This window comes from Mustela putorius, unplaced genomic scaffold (assembly GCF_011764305.1).
Source record: "Mustela putorius furo isolate JIRA1106 unplaced genomic scaffold, ASM1176430v1.1 tig00004039_pilon_pilon_pilon, whole genome shotgun sequence".
Lineage (NCBI taxonomy): Eukaryota > Metazoa > Chordata > Mammalia > Carnivora > Mustelidae > Mustela > Mustela putorius.
In genome coordinates, this window is record NW_025422174.1 from 546,954 (window position 1) to 574,107 (window position 27,154).

General features: G+C 60.3%; 2 protein-coding genes across 15 annotated transcripts; both read right to left on the bottom strand.

Annotated features, from left to right (window-relative positions):
- Nucleotides 1–1,046: 1,046 nt before the first annotated feature.
- ORAI3 (ORAI calcium release-activated calcium modulator 3) lies at nucleotides 1,047–5,870 on the bottom strand. The gene is made up of 2 exons (XM_004773848.3): nucleotides 5,432–5,870; nucleotides 1,047–2,484 (listed from the first exon to the last, which is right to left on the bottom strand). The coding sequence occupies exons 1-2, from the start codon at nucleotides 5,657–5,659 to the stop codon at nucleotides 1,825–1,827; spliced, it is 888 nt and encodes a 295-aa protein (XP_004773905.1). The 5' UTR covers nucleotides 5,660–5,870; the 3' UTR covers nucleotides 1,047–1,824.
- Nucleotides 5,871–6,711: 841 nt separating this feature from the next.
- On the bottom strand, nucleotides 6,712–26,834 carry FBXL19 (F-box and leucine rich repeat protein 19). Of its 14 annotated transcripts, none has more exons than XM_013046546.2 (11): nucleotides 26,465–26,834; nucleotides 23,688–23,888; nucleotides 22,166–22,309; nucleotides 21,976–22,062; nucleotides 21,664–21,897; nucleotides 21,121–21,153; nucleotides 19,390–19,901; nucleotides 12,957–13,120; nucleotides 12,712–12,873; nucleotides 8,128–8,346; nucleotides 6,712–8,020 (listed from the first exon to the last, which is right to left on the bottom strand). In XM_013046546.2, exons 1-11 carry the CDS (start codon nucleotides 26,504–26,506, stop codon nucleotides 7,842–7,844), a joined length of 1,977 nt encoding a protein of 658 aa, XP_012902000.1. In that variant the 5' UTR covers nucleotides 26,507–26,834; the 3' UTR covers nucleotides 6,712–7,841. The 14 variants fall into 14 exon arrangements, with proteins under 14 accessions (XP_012902000.1, XP_012901997.1, XP_012901999.1 ...); XM_013046543.2 differs by having other exon boundaries at nucleotides 20,992–21,153; XM_013046545.2 differs by having other exon boundaries at nucleotides 20,992–21,153; nucleotides 25,182–26,833.
- Nucleotides 26,835–27,154: the final 320 nt, after the last annotated feature.

Below are 27,154 nucleotides of genomic sequence, written 5' to 3' on the forward strand. Positions count from 1 at the left end.
TGCGTCCGCGGGCAGTCGAGGCCGCCTCAGCGCGCTGACAGGACGGGGCGCCTCGGAGCCCTAGAGCGGGTCGTTCTCCGGGCGACGTCCCCTTGCCCAGTTGTCAGGTCGGGGTGCGGGCAGGCCCTGAGCTACGCGGCCCCGGCGCTCGAGGGCAGCACGGCCGGGCGCGGGGTCACCGGGCCGCGCGTCCCGTTCTCGGCCTGGGCCGCGGGACGTGGTGGTTTCCGGGGGACGGGCCTGCCCGGGGCCCTCGGCTCGAGCTCGCCGGTATTTCTGGCGCGTTAGTCCGCCACCGTGTGACCCCGGGCCGCCCCCGGGGCTCCTCCTCTGCCCCGGGGGCCCGTGCGGGCGACCCAGGCCTGGTGCACGCGGACTCGCGATTCCGAGGACGAGAGAGGACGGGCCTGGCCGAGCCTCGCGCGGAGAACGGACGAGGGACTCGAACCCCTCAAGAGCTAGCGGAATCGGCGCGGAGAACCGACAACGCGGGAGGCGGTCCGCGCCTCCGTCCCGGGCTTGGGCTTGGCTCCGGCCCCGGCGGGAGCGGCCGCGGCAGGCTCGGGGCGAGCCCTCCGTTCAGGCCCGATTCCCGATTTCCGAGACGCGAGTGGTAGAGACTTGTCTCGCGAGGGGGCCTGAGCGCCCGGAAGGGCACACCGGGAGCAGCTTGTCGGAACCCCCCGGCGACGGCGGGAGACTCTGGGCTCGGGGGCACGACTTCGCGTCGGAGTAACTCGGCCTCCCCGCGAGGAGCGTCAGGAGGGGTCGCGCCCGGAGCCACTCCGCCCCCGGGACCCTGCTGCCACCTGCTCCCAGGAGTAAGTCACGGGGGCACCTGCGCCAGCGAGTGCGTTAAGCACCTGCCTTTAGCTGGGGTCACGGACCCACAGTCCTGGGATGGAGCCCCAAGTCCTGCCCTGCTCAGTGCGGACTCTGCTTCTTTCTGCTCGCGCTTTCTCAGATGAATAAAATATTTAAAAAGAGAGAGAGTCACCTGATCCCAAGGAGGCGGCCCCTTCACCCCATTCCAAGCCACAGAGACATCCGTGAAACGCATTTTATTCTACAAAACAAGGTGCATCAAAACCGCAGTGTCGGAATAGCTCTGCATTCCCAGGGCTAGTGACGGGACCTTCCCCCACAACCCTTGCTCGGGAGTCAGGTGGTCACAGAGGCCCTCAGTCTCCAAACATCGGGGGCCCTAGCCTAGGAGAGTAGGAACCAGAAGCTTCAGTGTGGGTCTAGGGCAGTGGAGCAGGCACTTGAACCTCCAAAACTAGGAAGGCTCCTCCTAGGAAATGCTGGACCGATGTCTGTGGTAGAGCCCCCCAAATCCTCGTCTGCGGCACGTGAGCAAGCACGGGAACCCATCAAGACCTGGCGATGGGGAAAAGCCTCCCCCACATGCCTCCCGTAGATTCTACAAAAACAAAGCAAGGGTTGACCACATTCTGAGGCAGTTGGGTGGGTGTGCAACCTTCTGGCCTCCACATCCTGGATGGGGGTAAGTGGCTAAGGGTCAGCACCAAAGGTCTGACCAGGTCTCCGGCCTCCGCTCTACCTACCAGGATCCCTGGACTGACGACCTTCGACTTCCTCGCTCCTCCCAGCCCAGATGTAGCCTGACTGGGATCAACCGATAGGGAGAATCCCCGGGAATGTGGAAGCTGCCCCAAGGACCCTGAAGGCAGGAATCTGGTCTTTACCTGAGAGTGGCCACAAGAAGTGGCCCCAGGCAGGGGCAGGGAATGGGGCCCGTGGACCTGGGTCCCCTTGCGGACCAGAGGGAGGCAGTGTTGGCCCCGGTGGCGCGCAGCGGCCTCACACAGCCTGCAGCTCCCCCTGCAGACGACTCAGCTCCTCTAGCTCCTGCTTGTGGCGGTCGGTCTTGTGTGCCACCAGGGAGCGGTAGAAATGCAGGGCAAAGGCTACGAACACAAGCCCCACCGGTACCATGATTGCCGTGGAGGCCATGGCCGCTTGCCAGCCTGGTCCGTGGGCCCCTCCACCAACGCATGCTTGCCGGGGTGGGCAGGCCTCAGGCGGCTCAGACTGCGACGGAGCTACAGAGGCAGACGAGGGCTTAGAAGCTGGACTAAGGGAGGTAGTCCGTGGTAACAGAGTCCCAGGCACCTGGGAGGCAGGTACCACGGAGGCCGGTGTGCCCAAGGGCGTCCCAATGGGCACAAACTTGACCCAGCCCACCAGGACAACTTCAGCGAGGAAGAGGAAGGTGCCCAAGGCAGTGGAGAAGCCCCAGGCCAGCTCCACGTAGCGGTGCAGTCGCTGGTGTGGCGACTGGTGGACAGAGTTGAGGTTGTGGATGTTGCTGACAGCTTCTATGTGGGGCAGCAGACACGTGGAGACCATGAGTGCGAAGAGGTGCACAGCGACGAGCACGGTGGTGCAGGCACTAAAGGCCACCAGCAGGCCTGGCGGGTACTCGTGGTCGCTCTCCAGCTGTACCTCCACCATGGCCACCTGTGGGGACAGAGGAGACGGACTGAGGGTTGGCTGGCCTGCTGCTATACATCACCGGTGTATCCCTAGGGCCTAGAACGGTGGTAAGGCTTCCTGTCGTTCTGGCTTTGGTCTCTGCACCTGGCTATCGAGAGGGCTGACACTTCGGCTGAAAATCTTTCCTTGTTATGGGGGTTAAAAAAGCAGATTCTGAGGGCTCCTGGGTGGCTGGGCCAGTTAAGGATCTGCCTTCGGCTCAGGTCATGATCCTGGGATCGAGCCCCACATTGGGCTCCCTGCTCAGTGGGGGTCTGCTTCTCCCTCTCCCTCTCTAATAAATAAAATCTTAAAAAAAAAAAAAAAAAGCCAATTCCAGAGCTGGGCTTCCTGGGTTCACTCAGCTCTACAAGCCGTGGAATCTTGAGCAAGTGATTTTGCTCTATGCCTCCATCTCCTCGTTTGGAAAGTGGGGACTGATCATGGCACCTTACTTGCCTTACAGGGTTCTTGTGAAAATTAAACGAGATAATGTACACCAAGCACTAAGCACAGTATAAGGCACACAGTAAGCACTAGGTGTTTGTTACTTATTAGTAGGGTTATTAACTGTTATTAATACTGGTGTTATTATTAGTGGCCTAAACACTGCTAAGAGGTTCTGGGGGCAGGACTGGCCCCAGTCCTGTCAGCCAGTCCTGCTAGGGGAGAGCAAGGCTCTTAAGAACACTGAATGAAGTCCAAGGGCAGAGTTTGCAAAGTGGTGTACCATGAACCCAAGCCAACTTTACACACATGTTTTGCTTGGCTCATAGTGTGTTTTTTTAGAAACTAGTCTGTACTTTTAAAACTCAAGAGATTTCCTATAAATATCCTTATTTCCAGTTCCTCTTGAAAATTTGGAAGATCTGGTTACACCAGACCCACATTCCTCCATTTCAGCTACAGCTAGATTTGGCTCAGGAACACTCCCTTGGACAGGTCATGAGATCTCCTGATAGCCACAGTCCCCACTCAGCCAACTTGACGTCCACAGTACCTGCCTGTCCTTGGCAAACATTTGCTTTTATGATTTTACGGTTCTATAAATTCGGATTCCAGAGCCAGACTACCTAAGTTCAAATTCTGCCACGTCCTTGCTGTGGGACCCTGGGCAGGTGTCTTAACATCTCTGATCCTGTTTTCTCAACTGTCAAACAGCCATAGCAGTGGTACCTACTTCACAGAATAATAAATGTGAAACACAGAGAAGCTGGTACTGCATGACAGGGCAGTACAATTTGTATCGTGTTTTTCTAACCCAGGCTACCTAGATCCCAGAATCTGGATCTCTCCCCAGGCCTGGTTCTTGCAGGATCCATTCGATTGCTCTCGGGCTGGGGGAAGGAAGAAGGTACACAGCCTGGAGGGTGGTGGCAGGGAGACAAGGCTAAGTATTTTGGGAAATTGGGCCATGGCGAGTGTTCGCAGTTTTCCACAGACGGAGATCTGGGCCAGGTCTAGGCCTGGTTTCTGCCAGAGTCTGACCCAGCCTTGCTCTTGCCCGTCAGGACTGGGGCCATTCCTGCCCTCAGAACCTACTCATCTGGCCTTTAGAAGGACCTGGCATTTAAGTTGTCACCCTAGCAACCTGCAAGTCCAGCAGCAGGCTTGGGAACAGGCTGACCGTGGTACGGATGGGGGTTGGGGACCTCCCTCAGCTGGGTCCATGAAGTCACTTCCTTCTCTCTGCGGTCAGTACAGGTGAAAGGGAGCCACTTCCTCGTCCCTAGCTGACTCCGTGTCAGGGAAAGTGGGCTGGCCCATACAGAAAACCAGAGACCTTGGATGACCCCTAGGGATAGACTTTTCCTCTCATCGTTCAAATACAAAGGCTTTGGTCAAGAGCAGGGCAGAGACTAGCGCAGATCACCGAGCGCCGTGACCCCTCTATCCGTCCCCATCTCCACCTACGCCTACGAGGATGCCCTCCAGCTTGCTTTCTCCTTCCCATCACGATGGTGGGGAAAGTCCGCACTAACAACAGTTCAGGGATGCAGGGTCGTTCAGGTTCGTTCTGCAACCTTCATCTGCTGAGCACCCTTGGCAGAGGCATGGCCCGTTCGGGGCCTGGGTTTCTGTGCCTGCGCAGCCAACAGGCAGTCTGAGCCATCTCCGATGTGTGTCCCGCTCTGACACGCGGGGATCTAGAGCTCCCAAGCGTCAACTTGGCCCCGGGCAGCTATTTGCAGGCTACAGAGGGCGCACCCTCTATGGTCCCCCAGATTCCCACTGGCCCTGGAGGATTTGGATGCCTGTCCAGGGCCACACAGCTGGCCACAAGCCCAGAGGACGCAGGATTTGTGTCTGCTGACTCCTCCGGCCCCACTTCCTGCGAGGCCACCGCGGGGACCGGGGACCGTTAAGCTGGTGTCACCGTCCCACACGAGCCGTTGACCAGATCAGGAATCATGCATCCGCTTCCCCATCACCTCCTCTCCCCAGCAGCTTCCTCAAGGGCCATCCCCTCTGCTCAAAGCCGTCCTGGGTTCCACCAAGAACTCTCTGTGGCTGCTGGACACTGGCCACCCCCTGGGCACTGCCGCAGCCCGTTTGTTTTCTTGGCTCCCCCAGTTCTGGTCCGACCACCCCCGCGCAGCTCTGATTTGCCCTGGGCGCTCTGGCGGGAACCTGGTAGTCGCTTCTGCCTGGAACCGCGCTCCTGGACCTCTCTGCCCGCGCTTGCCCAGACACTCCCCTTCGTGGTCCGTCTCCCCTCCGGACCCCTCGGGGCTGCTTACGGCCAGGGGCCACTTCACGCCAAGGGTTCACGCTCGCGCGCGCACGAAGGGAGCCGCGCAGTCCCTGGGGACCGTGTCGGTCCTGCTTTAGCTCTTCAAAGCCCCTTCCGCCCACCCCCTCTCCTCGGGCACCCGTTCGCTTCGCCCCACGGGCCCCAGCCCCAGCCCGGGAGCCCCCCGCCGCCCCTCACCATGGCGAAGCCCGAGAGCAGGGCGGACGTGCGGCTGGAGGCTTTGAGCTTGGCCCGGCTGAGGTAGAGGCGGCGCCAGCTGAGCGCCCGCAGCGAGTGCTGACTGGCCCCCATGAGGTCCAGGTAGCCGCGGTGCACGAACTCTCGGTACGTGGCCGAGCCCGCGGGGCTCTCGGCCTCCGGGTTCAGCGGGGCCTGCTCGCCCGCGTCCCCCTCGCCGCCCTTCATCCTGGGGGCCGCAGCACTGGGCGGGCCGGGTGGTCACGGGGGCGCCGAGTCGCCCCGGGGGCCCCCCGAGGGGCGGCCCAGGCCGGCGGAAGGCCCCATCCCCCGGCGGGGCGAGCAGGGACGCCGGCGCCCGGGCTGAGCAGGAAGCGCAGGCGTCCGCGGGCAGCGCCGGGGCCCGAGCCCGAGCAGCGGCCGAAACCGGAACTGGGGCGGGGGCGGAGCCGGCGCGGCCACGTGACGGGGCGGAGCCAGGGGGCGGGGAGACCGCCGGCAGAGATCCCAAGGGACCTCGCGACCCCGGCCGCTTCGCCCCCACCCAAGCGCCCGAGCTCGAGCGTAGGGCCAGGAGTTCCGGGGCCCGGGCCAGGTCGGCACCCTCGGACACCCCCCAGATGCCCAGACGTCCAAACCCCTTCCGTTAACGGCGAGCCGGGAAGAGGGGAACCCATCCGCCGGCAGGGATCGCAGGGAGTCCGGCATCAGCTCCGAGAAGCTGGGAGGTCCTAAGGACCCCCGGATGCACCCAAACAGCCCCCTTCCCCAGGAGGCCCCAAGGATGAGCACTGCGGTCGTCCCAGCGCTCCCCCACCCCAGCGCCGGAGAGACACACACGAACGCGGCGGCCCTGGCTGGAAGATTTTGAGTTTTATAGCAAACCGTATGGTACAGACCTGGGGCCCAGGGGCCCAGCCCGGCTGGGACCCCCCCACCAACTTGCCCCCGCCGGGCTGCCTCCACCCCTCCCCCAAGCGGCCCCATCCTCAAGCCTTTCGCGATACCTAGAACCCCCTCCCCTCCGGCCTTTGGTCCGCCCAGTCCCTCGCCCCCACCCTCGCACCTCCCTGTTACCTGAGGTATGTGGATAGATTCCCCCCTCCCCTACGTGGTACATCCCGGCTCCCCGGGGAGGGCTGGGCGGAGGGGCGGGACCTGGCCCAACTCCTCCCCCCGGCTCCCCAAGCCCCGCCCCCGCCCCAGGAGGGGTGGGGGAGGGCCAAGAGTCTGTTACTAAATTCCCATGGCAACTAAGAGGGGCCATTTCCAGCCTTAGCACTGGCTTCGGGAGGTGTCCATTGGCTGCTATTTCCATGGCAACCAGGAGTGGCAGTTCCCTGGGCAAATGGGATACAAGTTTCCATGACGATGAAAGAGTGGGAAGAGCCACGCTGGAGGAGTCCCGTCTTCCCCCGTCATCGGGCTGGCACCCCACCCCCACCCCCACCTCAGGTCAGGAGGGGTGGAGCTGCTCCATACAGTAAAGCAAGAGAGAGCCTGGGGGGTGGCGCAGTCCAAGCTGGGTGCCCACCGGTCCAGTCTCAGTCCAAGCCGATCAGTCCCCTCACTCCGGCTCCCCCAGGTCCGAGGTTCCCCCGGTTCAAGTAACACTTCAGTACAGATGAATGTTCAAGTATTGTGCGGGGAGGCGGGTAGGGGGCTGGGGTACCCCTCACCACTCCCCTGGGCCGCGCTGAACAGCGGGTAGGCCCGCGGCCCCCACTCCTCGCAATAGCTGCCATTGTCAGTGACGTTCAAGGAGTCAGGGTTGGGGGGGGAAGAACTGAAATCTGGGGAGGGAGTAAGGAGAGGGGTGTGACCCCGAGGGGGTCCTACTGCCCCCACGCCTGCTCTTTGCCCCCACCCCTCACTCAGCCCTGCCTTTCCCCTGGTTCCCCGAGTCCCCCCATCTCTGACACGTGGGTCCCCAATTGCTCCTCCGGTTTCCCTTTTCGGCCCCACCCCCACCCCCCAACTCCAAGTATCTGGTCTTTGTTCCCTGAACCCTTGGTGATCTGCTTTCTGCCCCCCTCCCCCAGCCCTGCTCCACCTCCCCCAGCCCCCCGGCTCCCAGGATCCTGTGTGCAGATACCCTTGCCCCATTACCCTCCCTCACACTTGCACCTTACCCCCCTCCCACCATCCCTTTGGCTCAGCACCCCCCGTACCTCTGACCCACTCCCCCCAGGGGATGGACAATGAAGCAGGCGGAAGGGAGAGTGGACGGGAAGGAGAGACCCCCAGAGATATCAGTGCAGGGGGTAGGGAGGCGGAGGGAGGCTGGCTCAAGTCCCTGGGCAGGAACCCCAAGTCATGGGGTGGGTAACCTGGCCTCCTGGCAGGGATAAAACGAAGGCCCGAGGTCCAGGCTCCTGATGAGTCCTGGGGGAGGGTGGGGGGCACCCAACTAGCTGTCCTTGAGAAGCAGCTTCTCCTCTGGGCAGCGGAAGGGGCCAGGGGGCCCAGCGGCTGCCAGCCGGGCACAAGCTTCAGGGGAGAGCTGGCGGCAGGAGCGCAGGTCTAGGCGGCGCAGGCGCGGGCAGCGGCGGAACAGCGGGAGGCAGTGGTCCGTGAGGCGGTGGCAACCTGGGGAGGGGTGAGGCAGTGGGAGCGGAGACCACAAAGGTTAGTGGGGGGGTGGGCACTGGCCACGGGGACCAGCACACCAGCGGGCCGACACACAGGATGCTTACCGGCAAGATTGAGGTGCACCAAGGTCTCGCGGAGCGGGGAAGTGGGGGCTGTGAGGAGGTGGACGCTGGGGTCCCCGACGTGGGCGCAGTGGCTCAGGTCCAGGGCACTCAGCTGGGGCGCATGGCGCAGCAGGAGCCGCAGGGAGGCATCTGTCAGCTCCAGGCCGGCCAGGCGCAGCTCTGCTACCCCCTGCAGCCGCCCGCGGCTCTCCGTTTGCCCTGGGCAGGCAGGCAGGGAGATCAGCGCCGCGGCTCCGCCGTGCCCGCGCCCGGGCGGCCCGGCCGGCTGTGCCGGCGCCCCCTGCCTCGCCCGAAGCCTGCTTCCACAGCAGCGGCGCCTCCGCCTGCATCCTCTACGCGGCTTCGTCTTCTCCCAAACCCCTGCACAACCTGACCTCATTTCTTCTGTCCACTGCTCACGTCGCCGCCTCAGCGAGGCCCTCCATGATCGCTCCATTTGATCTGGTGACATCCCACCTGGTCCTACCCCTTCCCTGCCATTCGTGTTTCCCCTTTTCTTACCATGGGACCTTTTTTCCCCTCTCCTCCCACTAGAGTAAGTTCCACAAGAGCAGGAATTTTTGTCTTGTTTTTGCTCTACCCCTAGCGAGGGACGTCGGTGCTCCGTACTACTCCCTCGTCTGACAGAACTGCCGCCCCAGGGTCCCCTGCTACCTCCCTCTCCTTCCACTGGTGACACCACCAGCTGGGTCCCATTCTCTCCATCCCCAGACGCCCCTCGGGGACAACAGCACTCTTGCCGGGACTCCTGCCCCAGCCTCCCCACCCAGTCAAGTCTCTCCTCTCCTTCCTGGCATTCAAAGAGAGCCGTGCTCAAAAACAAACGGGACATGGGCCATCTGGTGGCTCAGTCGGTTAAGCATCTGCCTTTGGCTCTGGTCATGATCCCAGGGTCCTGGGATCGAGTCCTGCGTCCGGCTCCCGGCTCAGCAGGGAGCCTGCTTCCCCCTCTCCACCCCACCGTGCTCTCTCTTCTCTCTCAAATAAATAAAATCTTAAAAAAAAAAGTGGGGCACCATCGCTCCTCTACTAGAAACTCTTGAGCGCCCCTTTTTGGTTAGAACATTCCAGTTCCTGTAAGGGCTCATCCCTGTCTCTGTTCCCAACTCCCTGCCCACACTCCCAAACACCTGGGCCAAATTCCACAGGTGACCCTGCTCTGCGACTCTGTCCACAGACACCGGTGTTCAGTCCTATGAGGGGCTGGTGTCCTTGGCTTTTAGCTCTGAGGTTAGTGACCGCTTCATCCCACGTCAGGGAAGAACGCACATCCCTCATTTGTACACCCAAAGCATGTGGCATGCAGCCTGCTTTTCTTTTAGTGTCTCTACCCCATTCCGCATTTGGGGTTTTGGGAAGAGCAGGGAGGAGCAGAAGGAGAGACAGAATCTTAAGCAGGATCCACTAAGCGGGGAGCCCAAATGGGTGGCTCCACCTCTTGCCCCTGAGATCACGACCTGAGCCGAAATCAGGAGTCAGACACTTAACCAACGGAGCCACACAGGTGCCCCTATTTTGTTTGTTTGTTTTGTTTTTTAAACTAAGTGCCTAAGGTACACCAGCCACCATGAATTAAGCACTCAGTGTGCTTAATGTGTGGCCCACTCAGTGTGGCCCACCAGCCGAGGGGGCCAAGTGGCGGCCTGTTCCTAGGCCAGGGGCTAGGAGGACCGCGTACAACGGTTGCTGGACCTACCCAGAGGTTAGGGAACCTAAGGGAGGCCTCCGAGTTTATTTTTCTGCAAAGTTCTGCAGTAATGGAGATGCTGCTCGTCTGGACCCTGCTCGAAGAACCACAGCTGCGCGATTATCACTCCTGCTTACAGATGAGAACTTTGCGGCTCAAATCATTAAAACAATCTGTCCGAGGCCGCAGGACTGAACAGAGGACGCCAGACCAAACACCACGGCACTATCTGCCCCTCAGGCACCAGCCCTGGCCATAGATACACCGGATCAGATATCACCAACTCACGAAACTAGTCTACACAAACGTGTTACGGAATCTGCAGAGCGCTGACATTTTTCTTATGTTAATACCGAATGCTACAAAAAGGACACTTCCATAAAGGAATTTGGCTAGACCTTTTCTTTGAAAAACCCTAAGATCTGGCACCAGTGGGCTAGCTGGGCACCTGGAAAAGGCTAGCTGGACACTGCGTGCAAGATGTTACTCCCTCCAGTCATTCACCGAGCCCATCCCTTCTGTCACCTGCCAGGCCATCTCCGTGGGCACCTGACTTGGCAAACTGAATTCCACCTCGATTTTTTCTTTTGAGGAGCTGAGAGCCTGGGAAGGATACATCTACAGATGCCCTTGATCTTGGGGCACAGTTAAAAGCCACTGGAGGGAAGCAGAGGACAGGCAGGTCACTTCCGGCTTCTGCATCCGCAAGGGTTTCACGGAGATGACAGGGTTTAAGCTTCCAAGGATCTGAACGGGAGAAGTGGGACGAGAGCAGGCCAGGCAGAGGACAGCAGGGACAAGAACCAGGAAACAGCAGAACTGTAAGTTTTGCTGGAGGAATGCTGCACAGAGCCAGGGTGCCAAGATAAGAAAGACGGCTGTCGAGTCCCAACACTAGAGGAGGTCCCAAGGGCCTGGGAGGCTCATCTCTGCAAGCTCCTGGGGTAGTTCAGGCAGGAAGAACGGGGGTCAGTGTGCCTGCCAGCCGGCACTTTCTCACCTCAGGGAAGCCACGGTTCCCAGTGCTCACCCTCATCCCCACCCGAACCTTCCTGGCCCAGGCAGATTCCGGGGAGAGCGGCAACGGGGGAGTTCTCTGGTCTAGCTCTGCCTGTGTGACTCGCAGCAGTCAGTCAACCCCTCTGAGCCTCTGGTGCCTTGTCCAGAAGAATCCTAGATGCTCCCCTACCTCCTTCCAAGGCTGCTGTGAGGGGGGCGGAGTGGGAAGAAGGGACCGAAAAATAAGCTCTGAAAGCAAGGCTCTAGAGTGAGTACAGTCCTTGCCCTCCCAGAGCTTAGAACTCGGGGAGAAGAAATGGGTTTTCATCAAACACTTCACCGCCACACAGTCACAGCTGGGGGGGGGGGCGCTCCCAAAGCGCTAAAGGAACCCTGATCTGGTGGGGGGGGGATCATGGAGGGCTTCTAGGAGGAAGTGGCATTTATGCTGAGGCCTGAAGAATGATTAGGTGTTAATTAGACAAAGGGGGATACAGCGTTCTGACAAAGAGGACTAAGCAAAGGCCTGAGGGCTGGAGAGAATCTTGGCAAGGAGGCTGAAGAGGCTGAAACGTGGGGATGGCAGGGGTCAGTGGAAGCCAGACCATCCGGGCCTCGGTGACAATGTAGGAGTGTTTATCCAAAGAGCACTGGGGGATTATGAGGAAGAGTTTAGAGCACAGAGGTGACATGGACAGGTGTGCCTTCTGACGGTTCCCCCGGCATCAGTGTGGAGGCCAGACTATGGGGGCCAGGGAAGCTGTTGTGAGCATCCCATCTCCTGGTTAGACGGGAAGGCCCAGGCCTCAGTGTGCCTAACCCACACCTGCGTTGGGACCTGCCTCTGCTGCCAGTACAGGCCTCCTCTCCTACCGAAGTGCTTAATTCTGCCTCACTCCCGGGACAACCCTGTCCCTTCCAGGATCAGTTCGAACAGCCTGGCCTCAAGGAGGGATTCTCTCACTGCTCCCCACACCCAACCACAGCCTCGGTCGGATCACCCTGTGACCTCCTATTCCGATTCTCTCTCTCCTGCATCACTGGGGTTCTATCAGGGTAGGGGCTGGGGCTGTTTGAGGTCTCCAAGGCCTGACACGGGGCTAAGGCCGGAGTCTATGTTCAATAGTAAAAGCCGTCTTTACCTGACAGGGCACCTGGGCTGGACCCGGGGTGAAAAGGTAGCTGGCCTGACTTGGGAGATGATACCACCAGCCCCATGCAACCTTCCAGGTCAGCCGTCTCCCTGCTTCTGCTCCACTCCCTCAGGAAACCCTTGTCCTTTTACTGTAGGGCAAGAGGGCACAGAGGCCAATTCTATGGCTCGCTTGTATGTGTACTGATCCACGCGTGAATTTTAGAAGAATGCTATATTAGCTGCCATCTTTTAAAACCAAGGATATTTCACAGGAAAATCCAGTGTCTGGCTCCTCCTGAAGAGTGGAAGGGACTGGCCACCCCGGGCCTGCGTTCTCTCATGGCCACTGCCGCTGCTCCCTTTGGAGGAGGCTCTCCAGTAGTGCCACCACACCCAGTGACTTCACTCCGATGTGCCACCGGCCATGCCCCTGGCTTCTTCCAGAATTCTTATGTCGCCCTCCTGTCCCCTACCATGTTCCAGCACGTACTTCTCTCCCCTCTGGGGGGCAGGGCCTACCTCCCCTTCATCCTGTTCCCCACAGTTCCTACCGCAGGGCCCAATGCACAGCAGCTAAGTAAAGGAATGAACGGCAGCCACGCAAGGCCTCCTCACCACACTCATGTGTTCTGCCCTTTCTTCGGATCTCTTAACATCCGGCACGAGTCGGAAGAGACCCTGGAAGCCTCATACCTCCCCCCCTGGCCAACCCGTTCTACCAATGAGCCAACGGACGCCACACCTGGTTTGGTGTCTGGTGGAGGCAGGAGCAGCTCGCGGAGCTGGGAGTCTTTCACATCCTCAATCCAGCGGAGATCCAGGAGCCGCAGGGCCGGCAGTGGGGCTGAGCCCAGGGCAGAGACAGAGAGCCAGGAGCAGCCGGAGAGCACCAGCTCCTGCAGGCCTGGACGGGGAGGCCGGAAGTCAGCACTGCATCCCAGGACCGACTCCCTCTTCACCCTGCCCTACCTTGCCATGCCGCCCTACCTTGCAGACGGTTCAGAAGCCACATGAGCTGCTTCTTGGAGACACCTGTCCAGCTGAGGTCCAGGGCTCGGGGCTGGCGACGAACCACACCACTGAGCATGGGTGGAGTCAGGGACTTTCGCCGGCTCAGATCCATTCGAGGCCACAGACGCTTGTCATAGCACCTATCGGCCACGAGAGGGAGACAGAGCCCTCCGCTCTTAGGGAGCCCGGGACACCCCCTCCTTCAGGGCTTCCCCGGCCACGGCCACGGCTCTGTCCTGGCCCACAGCGACAGCAGGGGTGGCAGGAAGTACCCGGGCTCAGGCCGAGAGCACCAGGTCTGGGGCTCAGTTTCATCACTATGCGAATGCGAGACCCCAGGCAGGTCCACTCCGCTCCCTGAGCCTCTGATGCTCCGCTTGTAAAATGAAGGCAACGTCCAGACGCAGCCGGCCCCACAGGGGCCCCACAGGGCTACCGCAAGAGCAAATGAGGTCACGGCAGTCTGTGGCCCTTACAGCTTCTAAAGCAGCCAGAACACCAACACCCCACACGCTGTATCTGATGTAACACCAGAGGGATCCCTCGGCAGCCTCTACCACCCCCACCTTGGCCTTCTGGAGTTCTCCCTGGCTAAGCTATGGGGACTCGTGGGAACTTCGCATCTCCTCTACTCATCTCTGCCTTTGAGCCGCATCTGCCCCATCCTGATGGCCAGCTGCCCAAGGCTCAGCTTACAGCCCCCTTACCCCGTCTCGGGTTACTGTATCCCTCCAACTAGCATGTAGGCCCTCCAGGGCTGGACGGCGTTTCCCCTTTGGTAGCGCCGGGACCCAGCCCCATGCCAGGGGTCATCTGTTGCACCAGCGAATGCTGCGAAGCTGGTGGGAAGTCCCTGAAGTGTCCCCGGAGCGCTCCCCCACAGCCCACGTCACCTACGGCTTCTCATTTACCGGCTCGGGGCTTACGGAAGGCGCGGTGGCGCCCAGGAATCCAAGTTCCAAAGACGACCGAGGCCTGCACAAAGTGAAAGAACTTCCCTGATCCCTCACGGCCCCGAGGGGCCCAACATGCAGTGAACCAGAGCAGGGTTTCCCAAACTTATTTTTACCAGGAACCCTTCCCCAGCTCTCCCAAGGTCATCTGTGAACGCTCCGTGGCACACTAAGGTTCCTTGAGACTCGGTCTAAACTCCCCTTCCAGTTCTCAAAAGCACATCAGGAAATTCCCACTGGGCCGGACGGGCTGTGTCAGAAGCAGCAGGGGTGGGGAAGGCCCGGGAAGCTGTGTCTTCCTGCCCTTCACCCCCGCCCCATTCTGAGGGCTCTCCCCTCCAGAGGCCCTGGGCTGCAGCAGGGGGTGCCCACTCCTGGCGCGTAGTCAGCTGCTCTCCCGTTCTCTCAGAACATGAATTTATCTTTCAGTCGATCCCTCCTTGCACTTAAAATCAGTATTTCTTCACATAAAAATGTTAACCTTAGAAACCTGTACAGTGAAAACTAACCGGGTCTCTCAAATCCTGGGCAGGTGCTGCTGTGGCTTTAGGCTACCGTCTGAAGACTATTTTTGTAAAACAGGGAGGTAAGCATTAGGTGTTATACAGCACCCAGTGGACAGACTTCCGTTTCAGAACTGACAGAAAGATGAAGCAGGGTTCTGTGCCACTTGAGACTGCCAGGCATTCTCCCGTCTGACATTTTAGGGAATTACTGGGGGGCTTCAAGCCCAACGACTCCACTTCTCCACTTGCAAAGCTCTCGGACTAGAAAACAGAAAAGGAAAACACCCTGCCTACCCGCAACCCAGCTTCTGCCCCTTGTCTCTAGCCACTCGGTGAACTCCTGCCCAGTCTGGAGTCTCAGCTCCACTGCCACGATCACCCCGAAGCCCTTCTGGATCTTCCACGGCTAGAGAGGGAAACCTTCCCCATCAGGGGCACACACAGGCCCCCCAGCTCTTCCTAGAACATACTCCACAACAGCCACACGGAACCACCTGCCAGCCGACAGACACACAAGGCTGCCTGGTGCCAACATATATGGGCGCCTGTCATGCTTCTGACCAAAATGCCAAACTACCCAAGCTTTCAACAGCCAGTCCCAGTGTCTCCTCGCCCAGGAAGTCTCCCATGACCTTTCTTAGCTTGAACTAATTGGTCCCTTTGCCCCTGAATGACCAGGGGGGCAGCCCATGATCACTCAGGGCCCTACGGATCCTAAGTGACCGCCTCCACTGGGCTGTCAGGAAACGGGAGAAACAGCCCGTCCACGGTAACTGAAGCAGCAAGGGATCTAGTGAGAGTCAGCGAGGGCTGGACAGGGAGCCTCCCAGGGAGACAGTGAGGGGAGGAAGAGAGTGTATGCTCCCATGGGGAAGAGCCAGCAGCCAGGCCTAGAACACAGAGAGAACTCGGAGCACTCGGAGCAACTCAAGCAGCAGGAACAAAGGGCAAGGAACCTTTGGAGGAAGGTGGCGATGACCACGGGATTAAGATCTAGTGTCGGGGCGCCTGGGGGGCTCAGTGGGTTAAGCCTCTGCCTTCGGCTCAGGTCATGATCTCAGGGTCCTGGGATCGAGTCCCGCATCGGGCTCTGCTCAGCAGGGAGCCTGCTTCCTTTCCTCTCTCTCTGTCTGCCTCTCTGTGTACTTGTGATCTCTCTGTCAAATAAATAAATGAAATCTTTGGGGAAAAAAAAGATCTAGTGTTTATCAAGGGTTTTCTATGGGCCAGGAACTAGTCTGTGCCTCAAGCAGTTAACCTCACAACAGCCCTAGGAGGTAAATACTGTTCCTACAACCTCCTTTTTAGAGTTACAGAAAAGGAGGCCCAGCGAGGCTGAGAAACTTGTTCCAGGTCCCACAGCTACTCAGTGGTGGCAGAGCCAGGCTTTCACCCAAGCTGCTCTGGACTGAGCCTGAGCCAGGTCTAAGGGAGGAGCGGGAGGTAGGGGCCGGGGGGAGACTGCAGAAGGGGCCTGGGGCGGGCACGGTGTGGCAAGGCGGGCCGCAATGCCAGGCGGGTCTGTCGTTTAGCGCACTCGCTGACGCACGTATGTGTTTAAATGTCCAGCAGGCCGTGGGAATTCAGTGTGAGGGCAGCAGGGAACCTCGGACGGGTCCTTTCTAAGCTGAATGACACAAAGGGGAGGGGCTGGGAGAACTGTTAGGAGGCACCGCCTGTCCTCACTCAGGGGCCTTAGGGCGTGATGTCCAAGTTCCCTAACCCAGTTCACTTTTCCCTAGACTCCAGCCACGCCGACTGAGTCAGCCCCCTATTAAGCCCACCTCCCGAACCTGGAGTTCTGATCCTAAACCTCTGTCTTGCAGGGGCGCCTTGGGGATGCAGACGCACCCGCCCGGCTGATGTCTGCCAGGAGCTCCCAGCCTTCTGGGCTGCAGCCCAGGCTGGTTCTTTACTCTCGGCGCTCTGTCCTCGCTGGTGCCTCCGCTGTGCTCGCCCCCACCCATTCCGGGCCCTCCCTCCGAGCCCCCACTGGCCTCGACTTAGGGGTACAGTCCCTTCCTGGCCACCCTCTCTCCCCGTCTTCCAAACTTCCAACCCTCTTTTCTGCGCCTCAACAACTCCACCATGCTTCCTCTGCCCACCCCTCCCCTCGCTCTTGGTACAGTCACTTTGCCTCCCAGTCCCAAGAGGAGATAGAAGCCACCAGACAGGAAAGCCTGCAACTTCCTGCTCTCCTACCTACGGATTTCTCTCTGCCTCCACCCTCACTAGCTCTTTCCACACACCATCCTGATTTCCTCACTTCCGTCCGTCCGTCCATCCAACCGGTATTGTCTTAGAGCCTCCTGCATGCCAGGCACCATCTTAGAAACTAGGGACACAGCAGAGAACAGATCAAGTCCCCGCCGTGGAGCTGATGTCTTCAACCCCATGGACATGGCTTTGGTCCCTACTCCCACGCAGCACAGCCGAGGACCCCAGGGTCTCGTGCAGCAAACCCAACGGCCACCTCTGGTCCTTGGTCCCCCACGACCTCTCGCCAACTCCCACACTTTCTCATTCACTCTTTCCTCAGTCTCTCTCCTGCAGGACACTTCCACCATCTCCTTCACGTACGTCTCTGGCTGCTCTTTCTCTAACTCACAAACACTGACATTCTGTCTCCTGCCCTCTTTCTGGAAGCTGCTACCTACGGGGAAACTTCCAAACTTGGATCTTTCCAGCATCAGATCTGTACATCCACCTGCTGTCCTGCTAGCTACTGACTAGCCCCCACGCCTTTTGGACAAAAACGTGTCCAATCTGAGCATTTCCCTTTCGCAGAATCTGCTCGTCCTCTGCTACTGCCAAGCTTGGGGAATGGCACTGCTGCCCACCCAGGCTCGTGGGCCAGACACTCAGCCGAAGAGTCATCACCCTGGTGCTCTAACAGCCATTTAGTGACTGAGCACAAGCTGCTCTGCTTTTAAAAAGTTCTCAGCCCAAGTCCTGCTCTCTACCCCTCCTGTCCCTGTCTCTGTGCCTGCACCTGACAGAGCCTCCTGTACCTGCGCTAGCCTACTCTCATCCTTATCAAAACCCACCATTTTAGCGCGCCTGGGGGGCTCAGTGAGTTAAAGCCTCTGCCTTCGGCTCGGGTCGTGGTCCCAGGGTCCTGGGATCGAGCCCCGCATCGGGCTCTCTGCTCGGCAGGGAGCCTGCTTCCTCCTCTCTCTGTCTGCCTCTCTGCCTACTTGTGATCTGTCAAATAAATAATACATCTTTAAAAAAACCTAAAACACCATTTTACTGAGGCTTTAGCACCTTCCAAGTACTGTGCTAAGGGCTCTGTAAGACCTACTTTATTTACTCCCCATAGGGCAGGAGTATGAAGCCTAGACTCCAGGTGAAAAAACAGGCCTTGAAAGGTAAAGCCACCCCCCCCCCGGCTAGACACTCAGGCAGGACAGGAAGCACAGAGGACACCCATGGGCGCCAGACTCCAGGGCCCAAGCTGGGAATCTCTGTGCCGCCTCAGGTCCGCTGCTTCGTCCACTTCCAGTCACAAGTCTCTCCCTGAGGGAGAAACTAAGTCCTCTTCAGTCCTGGATCCCTCCTGCCAAGCACAGAGCAGGCCTTGGAGAGGCCTCGGCAAACCTAGCGCCAGTCACTACACGCGTGGGGTGGCTGTCCCCGGCAGTTGTTCTTAGCTTCCAGGCTGCAGGCAGACTGGCAGCTGCTCCCGGCTAAGTCTGAGGACGTAAAGGCTGTGCTTTCAGTCAGTATTTGCAACTGAGGGAATGATACTGGGTGCGGCTAGGGCACTGAGTAGTTTCTACTTTCTGGGTACTGTCCTGGGCTCTCTGCGTACACTAGCTCACAAAGATGTATGAAGTGAACACTTCGCTTCTTCAGGCTTAACAGGTGAAGAAGAAACTGAGGCACAGCGAGGTTAAGACACTCGCCCCCAGCGGCCGTCAGCTTATCAGGGCAAGAGTAAGAGTCAAGCCCAGGCAGTCTGCCTCCAGAGCCGCTGGCACCGGGACTCCAGGTGTACCTCCTCCTCCCCCTGGGCTGCCATTACAAGGAACACGTTAGTCCCCGATTTGCAAAGTGACCACCAGGATGCCTCCTCCACAGTAAGGGCCTGGGAAACAGCCTGAACGTACTCATTTAATGAAATACTTCTTGGGTGCCTCCACTGCCCCGGTCCCGTGCTGGGAACACGCAGATAAAACAGACACAGTATCCACCCCGCTCGAGCAAGCGCTGTGAACACGAGTATGGAGAAACGAGCGCGGGCTCGCCGGTGTGTGGAGGGTCCTCGCGTGCTCGGCGAGGGGAAGAGCACGCTGCGGTGGTCGTGGGCCTGGGGAGGATCTGGTCGGGGCAGGATCGGAGAGAAGCCCGGGGCTTGGGAAGATGACAGACATTTCTGAACAAAGAAGGTTCCGGGGCAGATGGGGTGGCGACAGACAGAGGGGGCGGGGAGCCGCTCTGGGGCACGAAGAAGGAACGAGGGGAGACAGGAGCCTGAAATGTGGCTGCCCCCAAGAGGGCAGGGCCCCCTCAGTTACGTGTAAATGGACCCTCCGGTGAGACTGTCCTCAGCAAAAGGACTGTGCAAAGCAAATCGGGTGACGTACGACAGCACTGAGCACTACACTTGCCCCAGGAACACTCATAAATGACAGTTCTTAGGAGGAAATATTTTGGAGCCATGGGGCGTGGGTTCAAATTCCTGGTCCCACTACCTCCTCTCCACAACCTTGACCTCGGCTTCTGTAAAAGGGAATAATAGTACCTGCCCTCACAGCGTTGTTCTGAGAGTTAAATGAGCTCGAGCGATGCAAAGGAGCTTGCACGCAGCAGTTGGGGAAGCATCAGACTGGAATGCATACTCGACACAAGAGTAGTAGCGAAGTAAGAACAGGACCCAGAGAGGGCATGACCTGCCGCTGCAGGTCCTACAGCAAGTGAGAACCCAGGCCCGTCCAGGCCACTCACCAGCGGCTCCAAGTCCGGCAGACTCGCATGCAAACGCACAGCTCTCGGGGCCCGAGGTGCTGGAAGACACGAAGCCAGGCGGCGCGGGGCAGGGGGTGGTCGGATCCAGCGGCCAAAGGCAGCGTGTCGGGCTCAGGGCTTCGAGGTGGGGGCCGTACCACGTGCCTCTCCAGCTGCGGGGGCCGGGGCGGCGGGGCGGGGCCCAGGGGCCAGCTGAGGAGGGGCCCCCCACTGCCAGGGCGCACAGCCCGCCGCCCCCCGCGGTTCTCCTTCTCGCCCGAGCTGCCCCGGGCTGGCCGGCGCCCATTCCGGGCCTCGCCAGGGGCCTCATCCTCACTCAGCGATGTGCCCGAAGAGTCCGAGTCGGAATCCGAGTCCGAGGAGGACGAGGAGGTGTCGGGCACCCGCTCCAGCAGCTGGCACATCCGCTTGAAGCGTTCGAGCTTCTCCCTCTGCGGCGACGGGGATGGCACGGCCGGGCCCTCGGCAGAGGCCAAAGGCGGCTTTGGTTTCTGCAAGGAGATGGGGGGAGGCCGCTCTAGGGTCTGACATGCACGGTTTCGCCCGCCTGCCCGGAGGAGTGAGCAGGGGAGGAGCAGCCCAAGAGGCAGTCCTGAGTTCCAGCCCTGACTCTGCCCCTGAGCGGCGTGAGGCCTCAGCCACGTCACATCCCTCCTTATCTGTCATGTGAAGATATTGATTCAAAGAATTAGAAGCCTTAAGGGTTTCAACAGCTTAAGAGTTTTCAAAGGCTGTGAAATACGGAGAAGGTTAGAGATGTCATTTTGAGATTTAGCTCTGCTATTGACTCTCTGTGTGACCTTGGGAAGCCCCGGCCTTGTCATCCATAACACGGAACGCTGGCCTAGATGATTCCGAGTGCCTGACAGTCAACGATATGAGAGGGACAGAGCACCTCATGCTCATGGACTCATATCCTCACAGCGCTCCAATGGAGTGGCAACCTGGGCCACTTTTCTTACACTCGAGGAAACAGAGGCTCAGAGAGACGAAGTGACTTGCCCAAGGTTACAAACTAACAAACAGCAGAAGCAGGATTTGAACACAATCAGGCCGACCCTTGCATTCATGTGTCAGTGCAAAGGGACAGCTGATTTCTAGCTTTGCTGTGTGATCTGGGGCAAGTCTTTTAACCTCTCTGGGCCTCGCCTTCCTCACACCGAAGTACATTTCACAGTTCACAAATCTCATTTACTTTCATTAGATGTAAACAGTTCTGTGGGATGGGTGGATAAGGTAGGTGGTGTCCTCTCGTTCACAGGTGAGGAACCGAGGCTCAGAGCAGCTGACAAGTTGCCAAGACCACACAGGGAATCAGTGGGCAGGGATTTGAACTCAGTTCTTTTCCCTTCAAGGTTTGGAAACATGACGCAGATGGGTCAGATGACACCCCCAGGGCTGCTGGGAAGTCCTGTGGCCTGGCCCCAACCCAGCCCTTCCCCCTCCACTCTTCCCAGGGGCCCAGATGCCCACTGTGGCCAAGCGGGGCAGGGGTGGACGAGGTGAGCAGGAAGGGGCAGATCTCGGTCTCTAGGCTGGAGGGTGGGGCAAGGAAAGGTGGGGGGGGGGTCCCCGGCACACCTCCCAGTTCTCGGGAGGGAGCCCAGGGCGGCAGGACGAGAAGGCCTGGCTCGGATTCAGAACCCTGGGGGGCAGAAGGCCGGGGCCGCCTGGGTCCGGTCCTCGGAGGAGGCAGGCGTCTCCACCCACCTTCTTCAGGTGCCTCTCCCGGCCTCCTTTCACCTACCGGAGCGAGAATGAAATGTGGGGGAAGGGCGAGACCCCATCAGCCCCTCGCAGGCCACAACACCAAGAGTCCTGTTCGGCTCTTAGACTACAAATCCCAGAAGCCCCCATCTCAGGAAGCACTCTGAGCATGCTCACCTCCCCACCAGCGGCCCGGCTCCCGGAGCCTGGGCTCACTGAGCATGCTCCCCGCTGCTCTCTTCCCCTCAGGCCCTTCCAGCCCCTCCTTCCTCCTCGGAGGCAGCGCATCTGGGCATGCTCTCCCCCTCCCACCTGAAGCACCCGGGGCTCCCCAGGCTTCCCTGCCCAGCCCAAGCTGCCCTCACCTGCACCTCTCCTCCCCGCCGAGCTCGCTCCACCCTCCCCAAAGTTCCTGACCGACATCCCCCAACAACCCCTTGAGGAACCGGGGCGCAGCCTCCCAGGCCTACCCTCCCAGAAAAGGAACTCGACTACCAATCCCAGAATCCCTGGGGCTGGACCTAATGAGCATGCTCCCTGGCTCACCTTTTTCCTTGGGGTGGGGGGCTCATTCCCTGCCTCCCTCTCCTTTCTTTTGGGGGGCCCAGGCACGTCCTCTGGGGGGGGCCCAGCAGGTAAGGGGCCCTTGCGCCTGGGTGGGGGTGGCGGAAGCGGCGGCTCCTCCGTCAGCTTCCATCCACTCCCCAGGCTGGCGCCCTCCTCGCCGTTGTCAGCCCTGCGGCGGCCTGGTCCCTCACCTGAATCCTGGGGAGATGGAAGCTAGGGTTGAGGTTCTCTCCAGCTCCCCAGCCCACTGTCTGCGCAGAACCCAGCGCCCAGCCCAGCCCCCACCCCTACCTTGCTGGTCCGGCCTTCCTGGGTGCATCGAGGGCACTCCCAGCAGTTAGGGATCTCCGCATTGATGACACCCTCAGCCTTCCCCATCTGTAGGCAGAGGGCAGGGAGTGGATGGAGCGCGCCAGGAAACCCAGAGGCAGCGCTCCCCAGGGCCATCACCTTCAGACTCCAGGGCCCCCAGGGCCATCACCTTCAGGCAGCCGGGGTGGACGATCTCATTGCAGATTGTACACTCCATGAGGCTCAAACCAAATTTTTCTTCCTCTCCCTCTACTGTGTCCTCCTTCCCAGCCTCCCCACACAAGAGGCACACAGCTGTGTGTGGGAGCACGGGCTGTGGGGAAGAGGGAGTATTAGGGACCCAGAAAGCAAGTGACAGGGGAAGACCCTTCCTTCCGGGGAGCCTGGCCAGCTGCGGGATGAGGTTCAGAACCCATGGGTCCATCTGGGTTAAATCTTGAATTTGTTCCCTTTTGACAGTATGACCTTGAGCAAGTGATTTAACCTTACGTCTCATGTCTCCATCCATAAAATGGGGCTAGGCATTCTTCCTTTGCAGGACCTTTGGAAGAATGAGCTCACCCGGGGAAGCACTGGATACATAGTTGTTATCACGGTTGCAAATGTTGCAGCTGGAATCAGGGTCTGTGTGTGTGACCCTGAAACTCTTGCTGGCTTTGGGGAAAGGATAGAAACCATAGCAAATAGGACCATACTGTTGCAAGAGAAAGCGGCAGGAGACTGCGGCTGCAGCTTGGGATGATTCGGAGTTTGCACAATGGGCAGCCCAAGTGTTGCCCTGGACCCTACAATGAATCAGGTTTTGGCAAGACTCCTGGGAATGCAAAAGGCAGCTGGCTGGTCCTGAGAGAGCAGCCCTCTGACAACTTGACTTTGGGTGGGGGGGCAGGGTAATACAGTCATCTGAGGGATGCTGAAGGTTGGGAGACAGGCCCAAGGAAAAAGGACTAGGGAAAGGAGGAACAGGAAAGCAAGGTGATGGTTGGGAGACAAAGAAAGAGAAGGGGGGGGCTCTAGGGCAAAGAAGCAGCAGACGGGTTGGAGGGAAAAGGTGGTGGTGGTCCTCCAGGAGGAGGTAGATGGAAAAGGCCGCCTGAGAAGGGCCACATCCTGGAGCTCTGGGGAGCTCCGTGGAAGAAACTCATGTTCTCTGATACCTACTGTGTGCTGGGCACACTCACATCTCTGCTACTGCTTCATCTTTACGACTCAGCAAAGGAAAGGTTTCACTGAAAAGGTACTTCGAGGTTCAATGTGTTTGTTCAAGGTCACACAAAGGGTAAGCCTGGCCTCAAATCCGAGACCACTCTGGCAGGTGAGGAAGAAGCCAGAGAAGGCTAAGACCTATTCAGTTGGGCCAGCTCTGGGAGTGGACCCCTGGGCACACATTCCTCTAGGGAGGCGTACAGAGGGGCTGAGGTCTCTCTGGGTCTGTGCCTCTGAAGCCGGGAAAAACATGAAGGTAAGCAGAACATTAGATTCTTCTGGGCGCTAACATTGCCCCCTGCTTGGAACTGGAGACAAAAACAGGCCTGCTGGACATCCGAACAAGACAGCGTACGACTGTGTGAACGAACAGGAACTCTACAGTGAGCGCGAGGAAGCAGCCAGCCCAGGAGGGCACCCGGGCCAGCTGGGGAAGGGCACCCACGGCCCCCAGGGGTGTCGGGCACGCCGGGGGCAGAACTCACGGCAGTGCACTGCCGGAGCAGGCACGACTGCTTCATGCGCCCGGGCCCCCCGAACTTCTTCATGTCTCGGCAGAAGTGGCAGTCCCCGCACTCAGTTCGCACACAGGCCCGGCAGCGGCGGCAGCGGGTTCGGCGTCGGCGCGCTCCGGCCCCCGGCCCCCGGCTGCTCGACGACATTGGGGGCGTCAGCAACGCCGAGGGCTGTGGGTGAATGGGACACAGGGTCAGGTGGGCCCACGGAGGCCCTGGCCTAGGACACTCGCAGCAGCTCCCCCCATTCCTAGGCAGCCAGAGCTTGCTCTCCTACCCCTGTCCCGGGGTGCGGGAGACAACGAACAAGGAGACTGTCCCTCCTGGGGGGGGTCGGGGGGGCACCACTCCCTCTACTCAAGGCCTCTCTCCAAAGAGCTCACCTGGCTCCTTTGGGAGCCTGAGAACTGGCTTCCTGACCTCACTCCTCTTTCCTCTAACCCTTCCTCAGCACCCCCTTGGCTACCCAGAGGAGGAGGAAGGGCCTTCGGCCTCGGCTCTGACACCTCCACACCAAAGCTCCTGGGAAAGCCGGGGTTCCTTGTTTGTGGAGTTCCTCAGAGAGACCCCAACTCTTCCCCCGGTACCCAAATGTACTACCCCCCAAGCATTCCCCAACCTCAACTCCCCCACACTTCCCTCCAGATACCCACAAATTCCGGGGCAGAAGCTCTAGACCCTTCCTCCTCCCTCCTTTCTCCCTCACACGCAGCTGCCGCCCAGTCTCTCTCGCCCCAAACCTATACATTGTCAACAGACCCGGGAGGATGCTTGCCCTCCCCCGCCCTCAGGGCTCTGAGACACCCTCCTCCCCATGCTGCCTCAGAGGCCCTCCTCAGCCCCACACCTCAACTGTTGTGCTCCCCCAACACAGCTCCCTCTGCCCCAAGACACCCTCCTCTTGGATCTCTCAGGTCAGTCTGGGCCATCTCCCAGACTCCCTGGGATTCCAGAATCCCCCCTGACATCTCCACAGAACTCAGGATGGGCTCAGCCCGACATGTCTTCTCCCCCGCCCCGCAGCTTCCCAGGCTACTTTCCATCCCGAATTGTCTAGAATCCCTTGGGCTCCCCTTCCCATGGAAACCAGATCCTCCAAGACCCCACGGAGACTCAGCAGGCCTGGAGGGGTCTCTTCGTGGCCAGAGTCTTACCCTAGCTTCCCCCTTTCCAGGGACTTCCAGACCCATCCATGGGGGGAAGGGGCCCTCCAGCGCTCCAGGGGAAGGGCCTGGAGGGCGGCGATGCAGGCGGGGATGGGGGTCTGCCGGGGGAAGCAGGGTCTAGGAAGGAAGGCCGGTCCCCAGGGTTGAGCGCTAACAGGAAGGAGGGCTGGGCACGAGGAGTTTGGAGCAAAGAGAGGGCGAGGCTGGGGGCGGGGAAGGTAGAGAGAGGCCGGGCAGAGGATGAATGGGAGTGGGAGCTGCCCGGGTCTGGGGGTGAGGAGGAGCCGCACGAACCCACCTCACACGTGTCCCGGGAGCCATCTCTCCCTTCTCGGCAGCTCCCGGCGGGTCGGCGGCCATCGGCGGCGGGGGGGCCGGGCGGCGCGGGGCGCGGAACGCTCAGAACGCCGGGGTCCACGGCCCCCCGAGGGCGCTCGGCCCCTCCCTCCGGCGGAGGCCGGGACGGCGGCGAGTGGAGATGGGGGGCGCCGGGGGCGAGGCCCTCCCACGGGCTGCGGCGCGGCCCTTCCAGGGGGAGGTCCTGCTCTGGGGGGCTCAGTCCCTCAGCCCCCCCAGGCCAACGGGGGCTCCTCGGGCGCAGGGTGCTCGGCTTCTGCCCGGGCCCCACTCAGTCCGGGGTCCGAGTCACAGCTCCCCTCCCCCCACCCCGCCTCTCCCCAGCGCCCCCGGCCCTTTACTGGCCCCTTCCCGGCCCCCACCGCCCAAGGGGTCCAGGGCCAGGCCTGGGCCCCCCCACCGTTTCCGGGGTTCAAGCCCCGCCCACCGCCGGTTCCCGGGGAGGGGGGGGTCCCTGTAACCTGCCCCCCTCCCCTGGGCCCGCCCCTGGACTGCGGCCCCCTGCCCTAGGGCTACCGGGCGAGTGGAGGGGGGTGAAGGAAGCTGCTCCGGCCCCGCCCCCCCAGCCTGCGCGCGCCCCCGCCCTCTCCCCCTCCCCCCAGCGCGCGACCCTCCAGAGACGGGGATTTAAATAAAATTTGAATAAATCCCCTTCCTCAAGGCGGAGGATGGAAGGAAAGGATGGAAGGGGGCAGGGAAAGGGGGAGGGGGCAATTGGGGTGCCTCAGCCCCCCTGGTCCCCCGGCCCCGCGCTGCTTCGGCCCGGGGCCCTGGCCGCCTCTCTCATCCCTCCTGAGCTCCTTCCTCCTTCCTCCTCTCTTCCCCCACCCCTCCCTCCTCCTTCCCTCCTCCTCCTCCTCTTTACTCCCTCCTTCTCCCAGAGGAACCCCGCCCCCTGCCCCCTCCTGTCCCCACCACCTCCACTTTCCAGGACGAGCACGCGCAGGGCACGACGGAAGTCGTAGTCCTGCGGCCCGGTGACACCGTGGGAACAAGGGGATGCTGGGGCCCGCGGGGACTACAAACAAGATGGCGGAGGGCGTGCCCAGCCGGGCGCCGAGGACGCCGGGAGTTATAGTCCGGTTGCCCCGAGGCTCCCCGTAGCCGAGGATAGAGAAGGAGCGGGAACGATGACTACAAACAAGATGGCCTTCTCCCCCGACCCGACCTCCTTCCCAGGCGCTCACACGCCCTCCTGTCCACAACCCTCCGCGTGTGTGGTACCTGACGGGAGTCGCAGTCCATCTGCTGCCTTCCCGCTGCCATTTCTACTCGTCAGGAACAATGGAAAGGTGAAAAGGAGCGAGGACTACAAGCAAGATGGCGGGAGAGGGGCGTACACCTGACTAGGAGTCGGTCTTATGAGGTGCGATGGGAACGGTAGTCTTCGGGCCTTCTCGCGTGCCTTAAGAATGGCGGAACCACGAGAATAAGGAGACTACCGTAAAGATGGCAGGCTACCTGGCCTCTCCCTGCCGCCTCATTCTACCACCTGGGGCACCTCGCCCGCCTGTGACATAGAGATTCCCTCCCGGTGGCGCAGAGCCTGACGGAAGTTGCAGTCTTCCCGGGTCCGCTCTATTATCTTCGGCGGAGACAATGGAAGGGAAAAGGGGCGGGGACAACCAGCGAAGATGGCGGCCGAAGGGAAGGGGAGATGGCGGCTTGGGATTTGTAGTCCATGCACTAGGGTTGTTCTCTTGTAAGAACGCGGGAGAGGACTACAATGATGATGGCGGACCATCACCGGCTCTCTGCGGCAATGCCTGCTGGGGGACGTAGTCCCTTCCTAAGCCCTCCGGAGAAAGGACCTGGGCTGTTGAAATGCGCATCGCGACGGACACGCCCACTTGCGAGCCTACGGAAAGCGAGAGGGTCTTTCCGCCTCTGCCCGCCGCCTCTTTCCGAACGACC